At 42.8% G+C, this 18,614-nt stretch overlaps 1 protein-coding gene across 5 annotated transcripts in view; it reads right to left on the reverse strand.

Annotated features, from left to right (window-relative positions):
• Positions 1 to 18,614, reverse strand: part of LOC125465396 (raftlin-like) — a 119,657-nt gene that overhangs the window by 17,768 nt on the left and 83,275 nt on the right. For all 5 annotated transcript variants that reach the window (XM_048558863.2, XM_059641858.1, XM_048558854.2 and 2 more), the window contains exons 5-6: positions 17,677 to 18,334; positions 5,431 to 5,631 (exon numbers count right to left, since the gene is read on the reverse strand). In XM_048558863.2, coding sequence (XP_048414820.1) covers positions 5,431 to 5,631; positions 17,677 to 18,334 — 859 coding nt within the window. The remainder of the gene's footprint in view (positions 1 to 5,430; positions 5,632 to 17,676; positions 18,335 to 18,614) is intronic.

The following is an 18,614-nucleotide window of genomic DNA, read 5'->3' on the forward strand; positions in this document are numbered from 1 at the left end:
GTGAGGCAGCAATGCTAACCACTGAGCCACCAAGCCACCTGCAAAAAGTTGCCTCGTCTGCAGCTGGGCTCCGCAGTGCCAAAGAAAGTAAATCACAAGCTGCGAATATAGGATACTAAACTGAAAGAAGTACGGTTGTGGTAAATTGAAGTTTTTTTTGCTTGATAAATGAGAATTAAAAGAGAAAACAATGAAGGGAAACAAAGTAAAACTGCAAATGGAAATCTCACGGGCGAGAAGAACAGAACTTCTTTATAATGAACATTTCTGGAAGAGACGTTGCAGTGAATTAAAATAACAGTCCTTTTATCACAGCAATTATGAATGCCCAAAACAAACCCTGCTGGTATTCTGTTTCTTGGAATTTGATGCACAGTAAAACATTATTATCTTTTACAACTAGTTAAAGGTTGTATATGTTGCTTTTATATTCCCATTGACTTAAGAACATTCCAGAATTGTAACTGAAGTAAGAGAATAAAGTAAAATAGATTAACAGGATAGGGAAAGAATAGGGAGCATGGAATAACGCACAGAATTCTTTATAAACATGAACATACAAATTACGAGAGGGTGTAGGCCATCTGGCCACCCAGGTTTGCTCCTCCATTCAATAAGATCACTGCTCATCTGCTGGTGGACTCAACTCTACTTTCCTCTTTGCCTTCAATGTCCTCTAACTTTCTTATTAATTAAGAGTCTGTCTCTGCCTTAAACACACTCGAGGGCCCTGCCTTCCCCACACTGCGGGGAATGGTTAAGATTATCCCCTCTGGTCAGCCCCCTAAGAGTCTTGTATGTTTCAATAAGGGCATCTCTATTCTTCTAAGTTCTAACTGCACAGGCCCAACCTACTCAACTTCTCATAATAAATCTTTCTATGCACAGGATCAACCAAGTGAACCTTCTCTGAGCTACTGCCAATTCCAGTATATTCTCCTTTAGATTATAGGCCCAAAATTATACACAATGCTCCAGCTGTGGTCTGACTAGAGCCTTGTGCAATTTTAGTGAAACCTTCTTACTTTTATCCTCTGTTCCCTTGGAAATAAAAGACGATGTTTCATTTATACCTGCTCAATATGCGCACTAGCTTTCTGTGATTTACATACGAGCTCCCCTGGGGCCTCCTCTATCATTCAATAGGATCATGATGAATCCAATATTCCTCACACTCTGCTGAAGAGTCACCAGACTTGAAACATTAACACTGCTTTCTTCCCACAGATGTTGCCAGACCTGCTGAGTTACTCCTGCAATTTCTGTTTCTGTTTCAGATCTCCAAGATCAGAAGTTATTTCTCAGATACACTTTCCTGTTCTTTTCCCGAAACCCATGAATTCCCCTATTGATCAAGAATCTATCTATCTCAGCCTGAAATGTTCACAAGGACACTGTTAATGACAAGCAGTTCTAAAGACTCTCAATCATCTGAGAGAAATTCTTCCCCGTCTCTGTCTTAAATTTGTGTCCCTTTATTCTGAGACTATGCTGTTTGGTCCTAGATTCTCCCGTGAAGGTAAAAGTCCTCTCACATTTATCCTGTCAAGTCCCTTAAGAATTCTGTATGTTTCAATGAGATCACCTCTCATTCTTCTAAACTCCTAGTAGAACCCAATCTGTTTAACCTTTGCTCATAAGACAATCCTCTTAAACCAAGAATCATCCAAATGAATCTTCACTGAAATGCTTCCATTTAAATAACATCTTTCCTGAAAGAAGGGGACCAAAACAGCACACAGTCCTCCAGATGTGGTCTCAAAAACGCATTGTACAGTAAGGCTTCCATACTTTTACATTTCAACCTCATTGAAATAAGGGCCATTCTGAATTCTTGCCTGCATGATTATTACCAGTGCATTCATTATCTCTGGAGCAACTTTCTTTGATATCCTCAGGACAATCCATCAGGTCCAGGGGATGAAAGGATCTTTAATACCATTAGCTTTCTTGTTTTTTCTCTCCTGGGGACAGTTATCATATTTGTTTTCTGCTTGATTGAGTATTTTTGGAATGCCATCAGTGTCTTTTACCAGATAACGCAGTGTGGAGTTGGATGAACACAGCAGGACAAACAGCACCATAGGAGCTCAAAAGCTGACATTTCGGGCCTAGACCCTTCATCAGAAAAGGGGGAATAAATAGGGAGAGAGGGGGAGGCGAATCGAAGATGAATAGAGAAGACAGGTGGAGAGGAGACAGATAAGTTAAAGAGGCAGGGATGGAGCCTGTCGAGGTGTGTAGGTGGGGAGGTAGGGAGGGGATAGGTCAGTCCAGGGAGGACGGACAGGTCAAGGGGACGGGATGAGGTTAGTAGGTAGGAAATGGAGGTGCGGCTTGAGGTGGGAGGAGGGAATAGGTGAGAGGAAGAATAGGTTAGGGAGGCAGTGACAAGCTGGGCTGGTTTTGGGATGCAGTGGAGGGAGGGGAGATTTTGAAGCTCATGAAATTCACTTTGATACCATTGGGCTGCAGGGTTCCCAAGCGGAATATGAGTTGCTGTTCCTGCAGACTTCGGGCGGCATCATTGTGGCACTGTAGGAGGCCCAGGATGGGCATGTCATCTGAGGAATGGGAGGGGGAGTTGAAATGGTTCACGACTGGGAGATGCAGTTGTTTATTGCGAACCAAGCGTAGGTGTTCTGCAAAGTGGACCAAGCCTCCGCTTGGTTTCCCCAATGTAGAGGATGTCACACCGGGTACAGCAGATGCAGTATACTACATTGGCGGATGTACAGGTGAACATCTGCTTGATGTGGAAAGTCATCTTGGGGCCTGGGATGGGGGTGAGGGAGGAGGAGTGGGGGCAAGTGTAGCATTTCCTGCGGTTGCAGGGGAAGGTGCCGGGTGTGGTGGGGTTGGAGGGGAGTGTGGAGCAGACAAGGGAGTCACGCAGAGAGTGGTATTTCTGGAAGGGATACAAGGGTGGGGATGGAAAAATGTCATTGGTGGTGGGGTCAGATTGTAGATGGCAGAAGTGTCGGAGGATGATGCGTTGGATCCGGACGTTGGAGGGGAGGTACGTGAGCATGAGGGGGATTCTCTTTTGACGCTTACTGTGGGGATGGGGTGTGAGGGATGAGGTGCGGGAAATGCAGGAGACACGGTCGAGGGCGTTCTCAACCACTGTGCTGGGAATGTTGTGGTCCTTGAAAAACGAGGACATCTGGGATGTACAGGAGTGGAATGCCTCATCCTGGGAGCAGATGCAGCGGAGAGGAAGGAATTCGGAATAGGGGATGGAATTTTTGCAGGAAGGTGTGTGGGAGGAGGTGTATTCTAGGTAGCTGTGAGAGTCGGTGTGCATGAAATGGATACTGGTTTGTAGGTAACAAAGTGTGGAGCTTGATGAACTCAGCAGGCCAAGCAACATCTTAGGAGCACATAAGCTGACGTTTCGGACCTAGACCCTTCTGATGAGGGGTCTAGGGCCAAAATGTCAGCTTTTGTGCTCCTAAGATGCTGCTTGGCCTGTTGTGTTCATCCACCTCCACACTTTATTATCTTGGATTCTCCAGTACCTGCAGTTCCCATTATCTCTGATACAGTGTCTTTTACCATGTAGGTTAAATCAAAGTATATATTCAATATCTCTGTAATTTCCCAGTTTCCTATTACTTTTCCCCAGCTTCATTCTCTAAGGGACTTATGTTCACTTTGTTCTCTCTCTCCCGTGTTATATATTTAAAGCTATTACTATCCTAAAGTATATTATTTGCTAGTTTATGCTTACACAGTTGATTTTCTGCCTCTGTTTATTCACCTTTTGTTGGTTTGCAACCATGCCACATGCTCTGGCTAATCTTTGTCACACAGTTGTTTATATTTTCTTTTCATTCGGTACTATTCTTAAACTTTCTTCCTCACTGGAATATTTGTTTGTTGTGAGTTATGAACTTTTCTTGAATGGCTGATATTGTTTACCAGCCTTCTTTACTTTCGCTCAACTCCTTTCTAATCAAATCCATACAACTCCTCATTTCTTTATAATGAACTTTATTTAAACATAGCATACTAATTTCTCACCTAAAGTTCTCACTCTCAAACTGAATATTAAATTCTACCATGTTACGCTCACTGTTTCCTCAGGGACCCTTTGCTCAGATCATTTATTATAACACATTACCAGATCCCTAATTGGATTTACAGCATTTTGTTCTAGGAAATGGCCCCAAGTACACTTAATAAATTCTTCCATACAGATATTTCTGCCAATTTAATTTATCCAATCTAATGAAGATTACAGTCACCCATGATTAGTGCACTGTTTACTTTATGTGCCTTCAGTTATCTCCTGACTTTTTTTTAATATTCATTTGTGGGATGTGAGCGTCGCTGGCTGGCCAGTATTTCTTGCCCATCCCTTGTTGCCCTTGAGATTGTCTGTCGACAGTGTAGACACTATTAGTTGGCCTGTAGAGTACTCCCACCTGTGTCTTCTTGCCTTTGTTATTTTTTACTGCTACTATATGGATTCTACATTTTCCAATCCAAGATCATTTCTTGTTATTGCACTTAATCTATCTTGTCCTGCCAACGTTATCGAACCAACCTTTTCTTCCACCCTATCTTTTCAAAAAAAAATTCACAATTCACTGAATATTTAGCTCCTAGCTATGATGCCATTGTAACCATGACTCTATAATGTCGATATTACTATATTTAGTAATTTCTATTTGTGCTGTTAATTCTTTTATTTTGTTCTAAGTACTCCTGACATTTAAATAAGATCCATTCATTTTGCCTTTTTACCTCCTTGAACCTGATTTGTTGCTTTTCTTTTATGTCTGCACACTCTGTCCTTTCCTGTCCCTCTTTGCACACCATAACCTAAAAATCTGCCCTGTAATGCTACCATGTCCTTTCACTTCTCTCTCCAGAACCCCCTCCTTTTAGTTAGTCTAATTACTCCTGCTTTTAATTTGTATGGCTGTAGGTTCTACATCTGTACTCTCAGGCACAATTTGACATCAACAGAATGGATGATGTTCAATCTAACATGAATTTTAACTACTACAGAACAATTACCACTACAGTAGTGAATGAATAAACATCAAAGCAAACTAGGTTGAGCACATCAGTGGTGTCAGGAAAAACATCTAAAGTAACTGCCATTGTGGAGTGTAAAAGTCACTTCTAAGTTTAGTTTCTAAATTAATTTCATGTTTAATTACTTTAATTTTCCATTTGATATGCCTTCTTAGCTTATGCCATTACACCCATCTGGTGCAGTGCACAAAAGTTCCTAATAACAGAGTAACTGAAAATTAGAATATTTTTGTTACATGTATTCCACACCAAATTTGCACCAGTAATAACATACCATATGTCTTCCACAACAAATCATAGTGTAAAATTTCCAGGTCCCTTATTAAGTATTGTAAACATTGCTAATTACAGTTTTCACATGGAAAAAGATAGATCCTTTACCGGTCAATGTTCCCAGACAAATCAAAGCATCCACCAACAAGGCTCCCTTTGTGAAGTGTTGGGTCATGTGCTCTAGCCAATTTGCTTCTATGCTGTTAATATCCTGTCCCTTCTTACAGATCTTCAGTGGAATTGTAACTGTGTAGTACTTGTAAGATTTCTGGCTTTCTTGTTTATTGAAAAGGAGGAACACTTCATTCTCTGGAAATAAACAAAATTAGTTATGTAAATCGAGAGAATTGGAATAGCAATTTTAAACATCCTATATTTGTATTACTTATGCTGGAGTGGGTGTAACTGATCTGAAAAATAAACCATTGATTTCTATTATAGGAGAAACAATGAAAATCAGCATCGACAGGGACTACTACAAGATTCTTAAAGTACAACTAAAAAAACTATTATAATATTTTTGTTCAACCAGGAATTATTCATAAAGATCTGCACTCCACTAGAAGCTATTATTAGACCACCAAAGTGTGATTTTGTTAGTTTTTATTTTGAAACTGCTAAAAGCCTAGAAATACTAAAAGTTGCATTCCAATGTTCGCTTCCAAACTATTGTTTCTGATACATGCAGATGTGACATTTCAAAGGCATTATACTTAAACAGCATATGCAATGTTTACCTCCTTAGTTTATGCTATAATATCCATTTGTTATATTGTGTACAAAGCTCCCAAATAGATTAGGGTTTCTACTGGGGGATGTTTCCTCATGCTTCCCCCTTTCTGTTGCTGCAGCTTGGCAGAAGTTCTGTGAAAATACTGTTTTCGCATGAAAATAGTATTTCCCCTCACAATACAGTACCAACACCACTGAGGAAACCTCTAGTGAACATTTTCAACATTGTGTTATGATTTATACCAAGTTAAATGGTAACACTCTGAACCCAGCAGGAGTCTTTTTTAAATCTAACTTCTTGTATGTTTCCTGTTCAATTCAACTACGTCAGAATGTAGTTAAGAGTTAACCATGATAGTATGTGACTGGTATCAGAGACCAAGAAACAGCAGTTTGAGCTATAATTATCTCACCAGATTGTGCTGAATTTTTGTTTTGCGATCTGGGCCGTGACCTTGGATGAAATTCCAAGTCCCTACCCCATGTCAGATATGAAACATTCAATATGACTTTTGTAGGGATAGCAGCTAGCAGCATGTTTAGTGCCTAATTATGGATGGTGGGAAGACTTATGAACTGGAGAACAAATAGAAGGCCTCACAATTAGGGCAAAAATTTTCAATTTAAAAGCCACAGTTCCCAATCTGTGGAGGGGGAACCCTTGGCTGAATGATCTCCAGCCAACAGCTTATTGGCTATGCTGAGGGATGGACAACAACAAGAGGGAATAGATTTAAAGTGATATCCAAAAGAAGCAATGGTGATGTGATTAAAAAGAACAGTTTTTCATTCAGCGAACAGTTGGGATATGAAATGCACCATGTGGAAACATGGTGGAGGCACATTCAATTGATTGATTGATTGATGGATTGATTTTATTGTCACATGTACCGAAATACAGTGAAAAGCTTTGTTTACAAACGGTTCAAGCAGATCACAGCAACCAAAGGACTTACAGATCAAAAAGACTTAGAAGCATACGGGTTACATTGAAGGTTATATTATTTGAGGTAAAGTCCATTTAACAGTCTGATAACAGCCGGAAAGAAGCTGTTCATGAACCTGCTCATGCGTGCGCTCAGGCTTCTGTTGCAACTGTTTGTTTTCATGTCTAAAGAATGAGGCATTTACAAACTTTCAGATCATTGCATTTAAATAGATCTTAGCTGCACTTCAAGCATATCTATGTCCAGTATAGAAATTTCTGACCCCCATGCTGCAGGTTAAGGCCCTTGCAACATCCCAATTTGGGTCTATTTGACAAAGCACTAAGTTCATATGGTCCTGACTTTGGATTTCCTATCTGTGTGGTTCATGCCCTACCTTCTTCCTTCATGCCAGGCAAAAACTGATTTGTTGGAAATACTGGCAAGAGTTTTATACTTGGATTCTGCCCACCATTTTTAAAAGTGTGTGGAATTTTCCAAGTGCCACAAAAATCCAGTCTTTAGTTTTATATCCCATCTTTAGACTGTTAATTCTCAATGTTACACACCAGTAGAAGACGATTTGCCAGTTTATATGTCTAAGTGCTCAAAGTCTGCATTGCTAAAATCTGAGACAGATCGATATGCATTCCTTGAGACACTCAGATGGCCATTAAGGAAATATTCAGTGAAATATACCAATTTTACTGTGTTCATAATGTTCAAATGTTAATGTTATTAAGAATATATAGAGTGAAAACTATAGAAGTTAGCATGATCTTGAAGGAGAATTGTTTGTTTCTTCAAACCAAATGACAATATCGTCAAGATCAACATGCACGCTCAAGCATGTTGCAGAGGTATGCCAATATTTATTTATATTTTACATTACACACATTATTGGCACCATTAAATATCTAAAGTCAGAATTTGGAAGCAGATTTTGATCCCTGAAATTTATGAGTCTGCATATGCAGCATATTGTATCTGATTGTCCTTTCCAACTAATTTTCTTGTTGTTAATGGCCTGGAAATGGCTAACATATGGCCTGTCTGTACAAACATCTGTGAAATAAGTAAAATAATGCCTGATAAATCAAAACCACATGATCATAGCGTGCACAAAGCATGAAAAAATGCAATTTGCTAGTTTAGGATTTGCTGCAGCTTATAGAAATCTCACAGCTACAAAAGTTGAACAATTTCACGTTAGAGTCTGCTTTATTACTGATCCTTTTGAAACTTATTGTTCATCAAGTGAGAGGAAAGAACAAATTATTTTACATTGATAGACAGGAACACAGCATTGTTTTTACTCCAATCCACAAATTGTTTATTGTACTAATATTTCCAAGGGAATATTTATAGCATTAAAAGAAACTAAGGAAGATTTCTCTGAGAGCTATGTGTAATAATATAGTAGATTTTTGGAAGATATTTCACCTGGTTGCAAAGTCTAGAACTGAGGGCCATTGTCTCAGGATAATCAGGAGGGTTCAGACATTTAGGATCAACTTGAAAAAAAGTATCTCTACTCTTCACCTAAAGACCTATGGGTGTTCAATTGCTGACCATTTTCTGATTACAGCTTGACAGATTCTTGGAACACGATTGAATTAAAGCATGGGGGTCATGGAACAAAATGACGTTCAGCAGAAAATCAGTAGTGACCTCATAGAATGGCAGAACAGGTTTGAAGAGGTTACAAGGTATGGACCTGGATGAATACAGCAGGCCAGACAGCATCAGAGGAGCAGGAAAGCTGACGTTTTGGGTCTGGATCTTTTTTCAGAAATGTGGGAGGGGAAGGGGGCTCTGAAATAAATAGAGAGATGGGGAGAGGTGATAGAAGGTGGATGGAGGAGCAGATAGGTGGAAAGAAGACGGACAGGTCAAGGAGGTGGGAATGAAGCTAGTAAAGGTGGGTGCAGGTAGGGAGTTGGGATGGGGATTGGTCAGTGAGGAGGGAGAGGTGTCTAGGTGGGAGAGAAGCTGGACAGGTCAATGATGCAGGGATGAAGCCAGTAGGTGAGTGTAGGTAGGAAGTGTGGGTGAGGATTGGTCAGTGAGATGGGAGGAGTCGATAGGTGGGAGAGAAGACAAACAGGTGTTGTCGTTTGTTGCAAGTGCGAAGAGGAGGCTCGGAGACCACTTTGTGGAACACCTACGCTCAGTTCGTGACAAACAACAACACCTCCCAGTTGCAAACCATTTCAACTCCCCCTCCCACTCCCTGGATGACATGTCCATCCTTGGGCCTCCTCCAGTATCACAATAATGCCACCTGAAAACTGGAGGAACAGCACCTCATATTCCACCTTGGGAGCCTGCAACCCAATGGTCTCAATGTGGACTTTACTAGCTTCAAAATCTCCCCACCACCAACCTCATGCCAAGACCAGCCTCCCTCCCAACCTCATCTCCTTGATCTGTCCATCTTCTCTCCCACCTATCCACTCCTCCCACCTCACTGACCAACCCTCATCCCAACTCGCTGCCTACACTCACCTTTACTAGCTTCATCCCCATATTTGATTTACTGCATGTCAATATTCTTACACAGATGGAAGGATGTTGATGGAGGAATGCTTTTAGAATTTGAATTTGAATTAGAATTAGGTTTTATTGTCATGTGTACTCAAGTTTAGCAATACAGGAGTACAGTGAAAAGTATACAAAGTTGCCATTGTATGGCACAATCTTAAAATACAATATACAAAACCAGAATTTAAAAGAAAATGAAAAGAAACAGAGTCAAAAGAAAAAGAAGAACATCTAGATCTTAAAGTCCTTATCCAAAAGAAAAGAAAAAAGAAATCCAGATTTTAAATTCTCTGTCCCTGGGCCCATCCCTGGCCTGGAGTTTCAGTCAGCCTCCTCCCGGGACATGCTCCACCAATCGCCTTTGCTGCTGCCAATGCCGCCACAATTGCCAGGGCAAACTGCCTCTGATGGCACCACTAATCAATGGGAGAAGCTGCCCATGTTGCTCCCAGTGTCATTTGTGCAGCTTTGCTGGGATGACTCCATAGAGGCCAGTATCCCGAGAGTCCGTGACACTGATCCAGCTCTCAGTGCCTGCTCTCAGAGAGAACAGGATGTCTGGCATAAGATAACAAAGTGTGGAGCTGGATGAACACAGCAGCCAAGCAGCATCTCAGGAGCACAAAAGCTGACGTTTCGGGCCTAGACCCTTCATCAGAGAGGTCTGGCACTCCTGTTTACATCTGTCAGCCACGGCTCACTGTTTGGGCCACATTAACAGCCCCAGTCAGGGAACTCATGTTCTATGAGGTCCACCTGGCTGACCCTGTTACAATCACTACATTTGCGTTATTACAGATCTGACTTGTTGCTATCTTTAAAATTTTTCTATTGATAGAATGTTATACTTCTGAAGATCTTTCAACTCCAAACAATAATTTTTAAGGTGAGAGAAGCAAGGTTTGTAAAAGACATGAGGGGCATTTTTTTTTACACAGAGAGTAGTTTATGTGTGGGATGAACTTCCAAAGGAAGTGGTGTATGTGGGTACAGTTGTAACATTTAAGAGACATTTAGATAAGTACATGAGCCCCCAAGAAATATTTGGAGGGATATGGGCCAAGCACAGGCAGGTGAGACTAGTTAGGTTTGGGATTATGGTCAGCATTGACTCGTTGGACCAAAGGGTCTGTTTTCATGCTATATGACTCCTTGACTCTATGGCTGTATAGCATTGCCAATAATGTTTGGCACCATTTGGTGCAAGCACACAAGCTGTTAGCTGTTCATGGGAGGTCCCAAAACTTCAAAACAGTTCATAGACTGCTGTATTTATAAAAATCTATCTATATTGATCGATTGATTTATTGTCACTTGCACCTAAGTACAGTGAAAAGCTTTGTTTGCCAGCAGTACAGGCAGATCATAGTAAGCAAGAACATATACATTATAGGATGAAAAGAAATCTGGACAGAGGCATGCAGATTACATCACACAGGTTGTTCGCCAGCCAACATCAATATTAACAAGATCAATATTATTTGAAGTTAGAGAGTCTATTCATCGGTCTAATAATGGCAGGGAGGTAGCTGTTCCTGAACTTGCTGGTGCATGTGTTCAAGCTTCTGTATCTTCTGCCTGAGGCGGGCATTACCAGGATGGGAGGGGTCTTTAATGATGTTGGAAGCCTTTCCACGGCAGTGAGCCGTGTAAATAGAGTCCATGGATGAAAGTTTGGGTTCCATGGATGGTCTGGGCTGTGCACACCACCTTCTGTAGTTTCTTATGGTCCTGGACAGAGCAGTTGCCACACCAGGCCGTTACACACCCAGACAGTATGCTTTCAATGGTGCATCTGTAAAAGTTGGTGAAGGACCAAATTTCCTGAACCGCTTGAGAATGCAGAGGTGTTGTTGTGCCTTCTTGATCATCACATCTACGTGGGAAGATAACAACAGGTTGTCGGCTGTTGTCACTCCTAGGAATTTGACACTCTCTATCCTCTCAACCTCAGCGCCATCGATGTGGATGGGGTGTGTTCTCCTCCCTTCTTTCTGAAGTCAATGATCAGTTCTTTAGTTTTGCCAACATTGACAGAGACTTTGTTCCTACTGCACCATGTCACCAAGCCCTCTACCTCCTTCCTGTACTCTTCCTCATTGTTGGTCCTTATCTGTCCTGCCATGGTGGTGTCATCAACAAACTTGTAGATGGCATTCATTTGGAATTTGGCAACTCAGTCATGGATGCACAGGGAATATAGTAGGGGCTGAGAATGCATCCTTGGGGGGCTCCCATGTTGACTGTTATTGAGGAGGAGGCACAATTGTCTATCTTCACTGATTGCGGTCTGTGGATCAGGAAGCTAAGGATCCAGTTTCAGAGGTGGAGGAGCTGAGGCCTGTGTCTCGGAGTTTTGAGATCAGTCTAGAGGGAATAATGGTGTTGAAGGCGGAGCTGTAGTCAATCAGCAGGAGTCTGCCATAGGTGTCCTTACGGTCCAGATGTTCCAGGGATGAGTGCGGGGCTAGGGAAATGGTATCCGCTATGGACCTTTTACATCAGCAGGCAAATTGTAGAGGATCGAGGCGGGCTGGGAGACTAGAGTTGAAGTGGACCATAATCAGCCTCTCAAAGCACTTCATGATTATGGAGGTCACAGCCACTGGGCGGTGGTCATTAAGGCACATTGCGTGTGCTTTCTTAGGTACTGGAATGATCTTCTTCAAGCAGGTCGGGGACTACAGCTTGTCGGAGCGAGAGGTGGAAGTTGTTGGTGAATACCTCCACCAGTTGGTCAACACAGAATCTAATGCTCACCCGGGGACTCTGTCTGACTCCCAGGAAAACCGCTCTGACATCTGCAGCGGTGACAGTGGGCACAGGTGCATCCGGGGCTGTCAGGCAGGTGTCACCGCGCCGCTGGCATTCTGCTCAAACCAAGCACAGAAAGCATTGAGCACATCAGGGAGGGTTGTGCCATTGTCCACTACATTGCTGTGCTTCATTTTGTATCCCATAATGTTGTTTAGGCTTGGTCTGGGACTGCCTGTTGGCCTTCCTAATGGCTTTGTGGAGGTGGTATCTGGATTTCCTCCGTAGGTCTAGGTCGTCCAACTTGAATGCTGCATGTCTGGTCTTCAGTAAGGAGTGGATTTCCTGGTTCAGCCAAGGTTTCCAGTTGGGGAACACCTGGATTGGCTTATTTAGTACACAGTCCTCCACTTTCCTAATGAAGACTACGATAGTGATGGCGTACTTGTCTAGGTTTTCAGCTCACTAATTGAATACTGCTCAGCCCGCCAATTCCAAGCAGACGGTCTTCCACTGCCTTGGACCAGCATTGTCCTTCTTTTTGTGAAGGATCCTCCCATTTCAGCTCCTGCTTGTAAACTGGGAGGAGAAGTACAGCGCTGTGATCAGATTTTCTGAAGCTATTGAGGGAATTCTTCACATCCATATGTAGGCTGCTGTAGCAAGGCAGAGGTGAACTCTCGTGTCTTTCGCATGACCATGTAGCTGCTTGGACTGGCTACTGTACTTTTACAATATTGGTCCTCAGAACATCCAATCTCACCATTAAACCTTGAACTTACATGGCCGCAGGGAACTTGGTGGTGTTGTGGTAATTTCTGCATTAGAGTGATTGTCCTGGGGTCATGGGTTCAAATCCCGCACCAGCTCAGGGACCATTAAAATTGGCAATTCTGGAATACTCTCAGTAATGATGATCATGACAATAATTTTCAATTACTGCAAAACCCATTCGATTCGTTAATGTTCTCACTTAGTTCAAAGATGATTAGAGACGGCAACAACAGCTGGCTTTGCCTGTCACACTCATTTCCGTGAAAGAAAACTGTCAATTATAATATTAATTGTAAATGAATATACAACAGTTACAGTTTAATTATTTTCATATGCCATGTAGCTATAAGTCACTGATTCTATTTTCTTTTGTTTGCTGCTGTTAGATCATTTTCCTAATTATCATTCTGAACAATGGTTATGTTTCCAGTTTGCAATAAAAAGATTATGATTCATTGGTGGAAATAAATGGGTCAATGAAAATCTTTAAAGTTTGAAATCAGGCTTTCCAAAAATGAAAGCCACAGGCTAATTGTTTACATTGGACAAGAAGCAGGTGTGCCTAGAGATAGTAGGGACTGCAGATGCTGCAGAATCTGTGATAACAAGGTATAGAGCTGGATGAACACAGCAGGCCAAGCAGCATCAGAGGAGCAGAAAGGCTGACGTTTCAGGCCTAGACCCTTCTTCAGAAATGGGGGAGGGGAAGGGGGTTCAAAAATAAACAGGGAGAGAGGGGGAGGTGGATAGAAGATGGATAGGGGAGAAGACAGGTGGCGAGGAGGCAGACAGGTCAAAGAGGCGGGGATGGAGCAAGCAAAGGTGAGTGTAGGTGGGGAGTTAGGGAGGCGATAAGTCAGTGCAGGGAGGATGGAGAGGTCAAGGGGACAGGATGAGGTTAGTAGGAGATGAAGGTAGGGCTTGAGATGGAAAGAGGGGATAGGTGGGAGGAAGGACAGGTTAGGGAGGCGGGGACGAGCTGGGCTGGTTTTGGGATGCGGTGGGGAAGGAGAGAGTTTAAAGTCCACATTGATACCATTGGGCTGCAGGGTTCCCAAGTGGAATATAAGTTGCTGTTCCTGCAACCTTCGAGTGGCATCGTTGTGGCACTGCAGGAGGCCCAGGATGGACATATCATCTGAGGAATGGGAGGGGGGAGTTGAAATGTTTCACGACTGGGAGGTGCAGATGTCTAGCTGAGTTAGTACTTTCAGAAAGTAAACTGAAAAATGTACAGTGTTATAAAGTGTGAGAATGATAAGAAATAATGTCAAACGGATGTAAATCCATTCTGAAAAATGTTGTGATTAAGGATAAGATCATGTTAGTCTTGAAAATGTTCAGTTCCTGAATATCAAACCAATTAAAAAATCTGTTTATCTTGAGGAACTATGAAGACTAACAGGCCACTGCGAGATAAGATAAAAGACAGGAAGTGTCTAAGGTGGAGCATGTCTCCCTGTGGGAGACTGCTCTATGCTTAAGGTCAGAGCTGCTGCTATGGAGTGACTGGGAAGGGGAGGGGTAGGTGGGTGCTGCTGGAAGAAAGTGTAACAGACGGCCCACAGGGTGCCAGTGATTTGGGGTAGAGCCCTCACCTATTTGCTTTATAGCCAATACAAAATTCTCATTGAGGGTTGGGAGAGGTACGTGTAGATTCTTTGACCACTTCTTGATTTCAGCTTGATGCGGAGGTGCCGGTGTAGGACTGGGGTGGACAAAGTCAGAAATCACATGAAAACAGGTTATAGTCCTATCGGTTTATTTGAAGACACAAGCTTTCGGAGTCTTATTCTTTCTTCAGGTGTCGGTCTTTAAGCTTGCAGGTTTAAACACGACTTTTTAAATGGCCTTGAAAACTGTGACTGAACTGAGCCCAACTGACGGCATGTCTGCGCAGACTGAGCACTAATGCCAAGAAATTAAATCATTTCAGTGGGCCAAAGATAATCAACGCAGATCGGATTCACTATTGAAAAATGCCGCCCAAACTTCAGGAAACATTGAAAATTCTTCAAGCATGTTTTTGCACCTTTTAGGGACCTGACGTATCTCCATCAGTGCCACCTCCAAAGGCAAAGGGTTACTCAGCCCAGATATTAAAATGACCTAGTGCCCAGAATGTGGGACAAGATGCGTTAGCACAAGGAAGTCCTTCCCCTTTACACTTTCAACAGCAGAATGGGCCATCAGCAATTTAAGGTCTGTGCAAGTCAAGCGTTCTGGGACAATGGGCTCAGTCTATGTTTTTTCCAGCTAAGTGCAAGTGGTGTCAAGTTTTTGAGGGCTTTTCTTTCTTTGTCAATAGACCTAATGAGATTTCTATTTGCATTTGTCTGTCTGATCGAATTCTGGTCCCATCTTACCACGTGCTTCTCAGAGAAAAACCCAGCTTGCAGCAGCTGTCCGTTGAATGACCAGTGTCCTTCGCACATTAAAAAGGCTGCTGTGCATGTGAATAAGCGATGAGAGAAGGGGAAGGTGTCACTGTGATTCTCTGACAGGAACCTGCAAGTCCTGATGGACAGCAATGTGCTCAGCAGGGGTGTCCTCTTCCCACTAGACGCTGGCAGTTAGTCAGGTCCTAAAGGGCATTCCCGCTGGACTGGGTCTGTGGCAGGTGCTTACCAATCTGCCGGTTGCAGATCCATCTGTCCATGGCAGCATCGGTAAGAGTGACCGCTGCACAATCCTTGTGGATACAAAGTCCCGCCTTCACATTGGGAGTACCCTTCAGGTGTACTGTGTGGCACTATCACCATGCTAAATGGGATACACTTCAAATCAGATCCAACAACTCAATACTGGGCATCCATGCGTCACAGTGGATCATCAACAGCAGCAGAACTGTACTGCAGTACAATCTGTAACCTCATGACCTTGCATTATCCCTCACTCAACCATTACCATCAAGCCAGGGGATCAACTCTGGTTCAGTGGAGCAAGGAGCAGCACCAGGCATACCTTAAGATGTGGATGGTGAAGCTACAAAACAAGACTACTTGCATGCTAAACTGCAAAAACAGCAAGTGACAGACGAGCTGGGCTGGTAGAGATAACAGGAACTGCAGATGCTGGAGAATCTGAGATAACAAGGTATACAGCTGGATGAACAGAGCAGGCCAAGGAGCATGAGAGGAGCAGGAAGGCTGACGTTTTGGGCCTAGACCCTTCTTCAGAATGATATTCTGAATATCATTGAGATCTGCAATCCAGCCAGATTGAGTCACAGATCATCAAATCCCTGTAGTGTGGAAGCAGGCCATTCAACCCATCGAGTCCACACTGACCCGCCAAAGAGCATCCCACCCAGACCCACCCCTTTCCCTATCCTTGTATTTCCCACGATAGACACTATGGGCAATTTAGCATGGCCAATCCACCCTAACCTGCGCATCTTTGGACTGTGGGAGGAAACCAGATCACCCAGAGGAAACCCATGCAAACACAGGGAGAATGTACAAACTCCACACAGGCAGTCACCCAAGGCTGGAATCAAACTGGGCCCCTGGTGCTGTGAGGCTGCAGTGCTAACCACTGAGCCACCGTGCGACCCCCAGTGTGAGTGGTGATGGACAATTAAACAACTCACTGGAGGAGGAGATTCCACAAATATTCCCATCCTCAATGATGGAAGAGCCCAGCACATTAGTGCAAAACACAAGTCTGAAGCATTTGCAGCAATCTTCAGCCAGAAGTACCGAATCAATGATTCATCTCGGCCTCCTCTAGTGGTCCACAGCATTACAGATACCAGTCTTCAGCCAATTCGATTCACTCCACGTGATGTTAAGAAACGTTGGAGGTGCTAGCTACCACAAAGGCTACAGGCACTGGCAACATTCCAGTTATAGTACTGAAGACTTGTGCTCCATAACTTGCTATACCCCTAGCTAAGCTGTTCCAAATCAGTTACAACACTGGCACCAATGTATAAAACAGTGCAGGTATGCCCTGGAAAGCAAACAGGGAACCATGCAGTAGATTGGCTAGGGATCAGGGACCCCACAGGTCTATGTTCTGTACAGTCCATTGGCCTGTGTGTAAAGTTCTTTCACTTTGAAGGGCCTTACATCAGAGGGTCTTGCAGACACCCCACCTTCACCACTCTGACTTCCATGTCGAGAATTCTGGACATATAGTTGGTGCAACATATTTCATAAGCTAGAATGCCACATGTTGCTGTGACAAAGTGTATCATTAAAGAGGCATTTAACATGCAATAACTCTCACTGATTGGCAACTTGCTGTTGCTGAGCACAAATTTGCCATGCCATTCAGCAAAAACACAAAAGTTAACCCTGGCATTGAGATAAGTCTCACTGCACCTCACACACAATCCTAACACAAATCTCACCACAGCCCCCATCATTCAAACCCCTGTCGAATTCTGCCCCAAGCATCTACTTTGAATTTTTGTGGACAAGATGAATCCGGGCCTTTGATGTGCAATATTATTTGTACACCCATATTAAGGATTTAAAATACAAATTATCCTATCTTTAGAAAGATGAAATTCTCAGACTGATTTACACAATAAGTATTTTAACATAAATATTATACATGTCACGCTAGATAAATACCCAAAAACAGCCCAAACAAGAGCACAGTAAGAGCAACTCACCCACATTCTTCTTTCCACTCTCCTCAGGCTTTGTCAGTCTCAGGTGTTCTTGCTGTTTGGTGTCAATACTTTCAGACAAATTTGTTGCTTCAGTTGCTTCACAGCTCTCTGTTGTGTGCTTCACGTCATTGCACTTGTCGGTTGCTACGGGAGACTTCTCCTGTCCAGGTGGACTCTTACTCTGCAGGCGTTCTGCTGTGTTCGTTTCAAATGTTTCTGCTTGTGCTGGAGCTTCTGGTTGAGCAGCAACTTTGCTTTCTGACTCACAGTCAGTTGTGTTCTTATTTTTAATCTCGCCAGCATCATCTTGACATTCCTGACTTGTTAATTCTGCCTTGGATTGCCCATTGATTTGTTCATTGTTTTTCGCTTGATCTGAAGCACTTTGTCCTTCATCCAGGGATGCCTCTCCTTGATTTACATTGTGTTTTGCCTTGCCCTCTGTAGCTACTGCTTCCTGATTTTGTTCGGGTTTCTCTCGAGTGGTATTGTTTGGTGTGTTTTGACAAGCATTCTTTTCTCCTTTCATTGAGTTGTTTTGACGTAAAGTATTATTAACAGTTAAGTTTCCTTCATGATTTTCGGCTGGATCAGCAGGAGAATTTTGCTGCTGCACAAATCCGACAAATCGTAGACCTTTTCTTGATTCCTCTTGTGCCTAATTATTAATTGGAAAACAATTATTCAGCAATTTCATTCCACTTTTCTCCCCTATCATTTTTCTTCCCCTGAAGACAAGGGGATTAGTTTGAAATTGACCGTCACCTTTTTCTCAAGCGGAAGACAATTACAAATGAGGGGAGAGCCTGTAATGGGCTTGCAATTTGCTTGTATATATTTGATTGGCTACATAGATAATTACTGGTGGTAGTTAAAAGGGGAAAAACAAAAATAAAGTCACAGTGATTTTGGTGGTGGCAAAGTCACTCAGTTGCGTT

The sequence above is a fragment of the Stegostoma tigrinum genome, chromosome 2, assembly GCF_030684315.1.
Source record: "Stegostoma tigrinum isolate sSteTig4 chromosome 2, sSteTig4.hap1, whole genome shotgun sequence".
NCBI classification, from domain to species: Eukaryota; Metazoa; Chordata; class Chondrichthyes; order Orectolobiformes; family Stegostomatidae; genus Stegostoma; species Stegostoma tigrinum.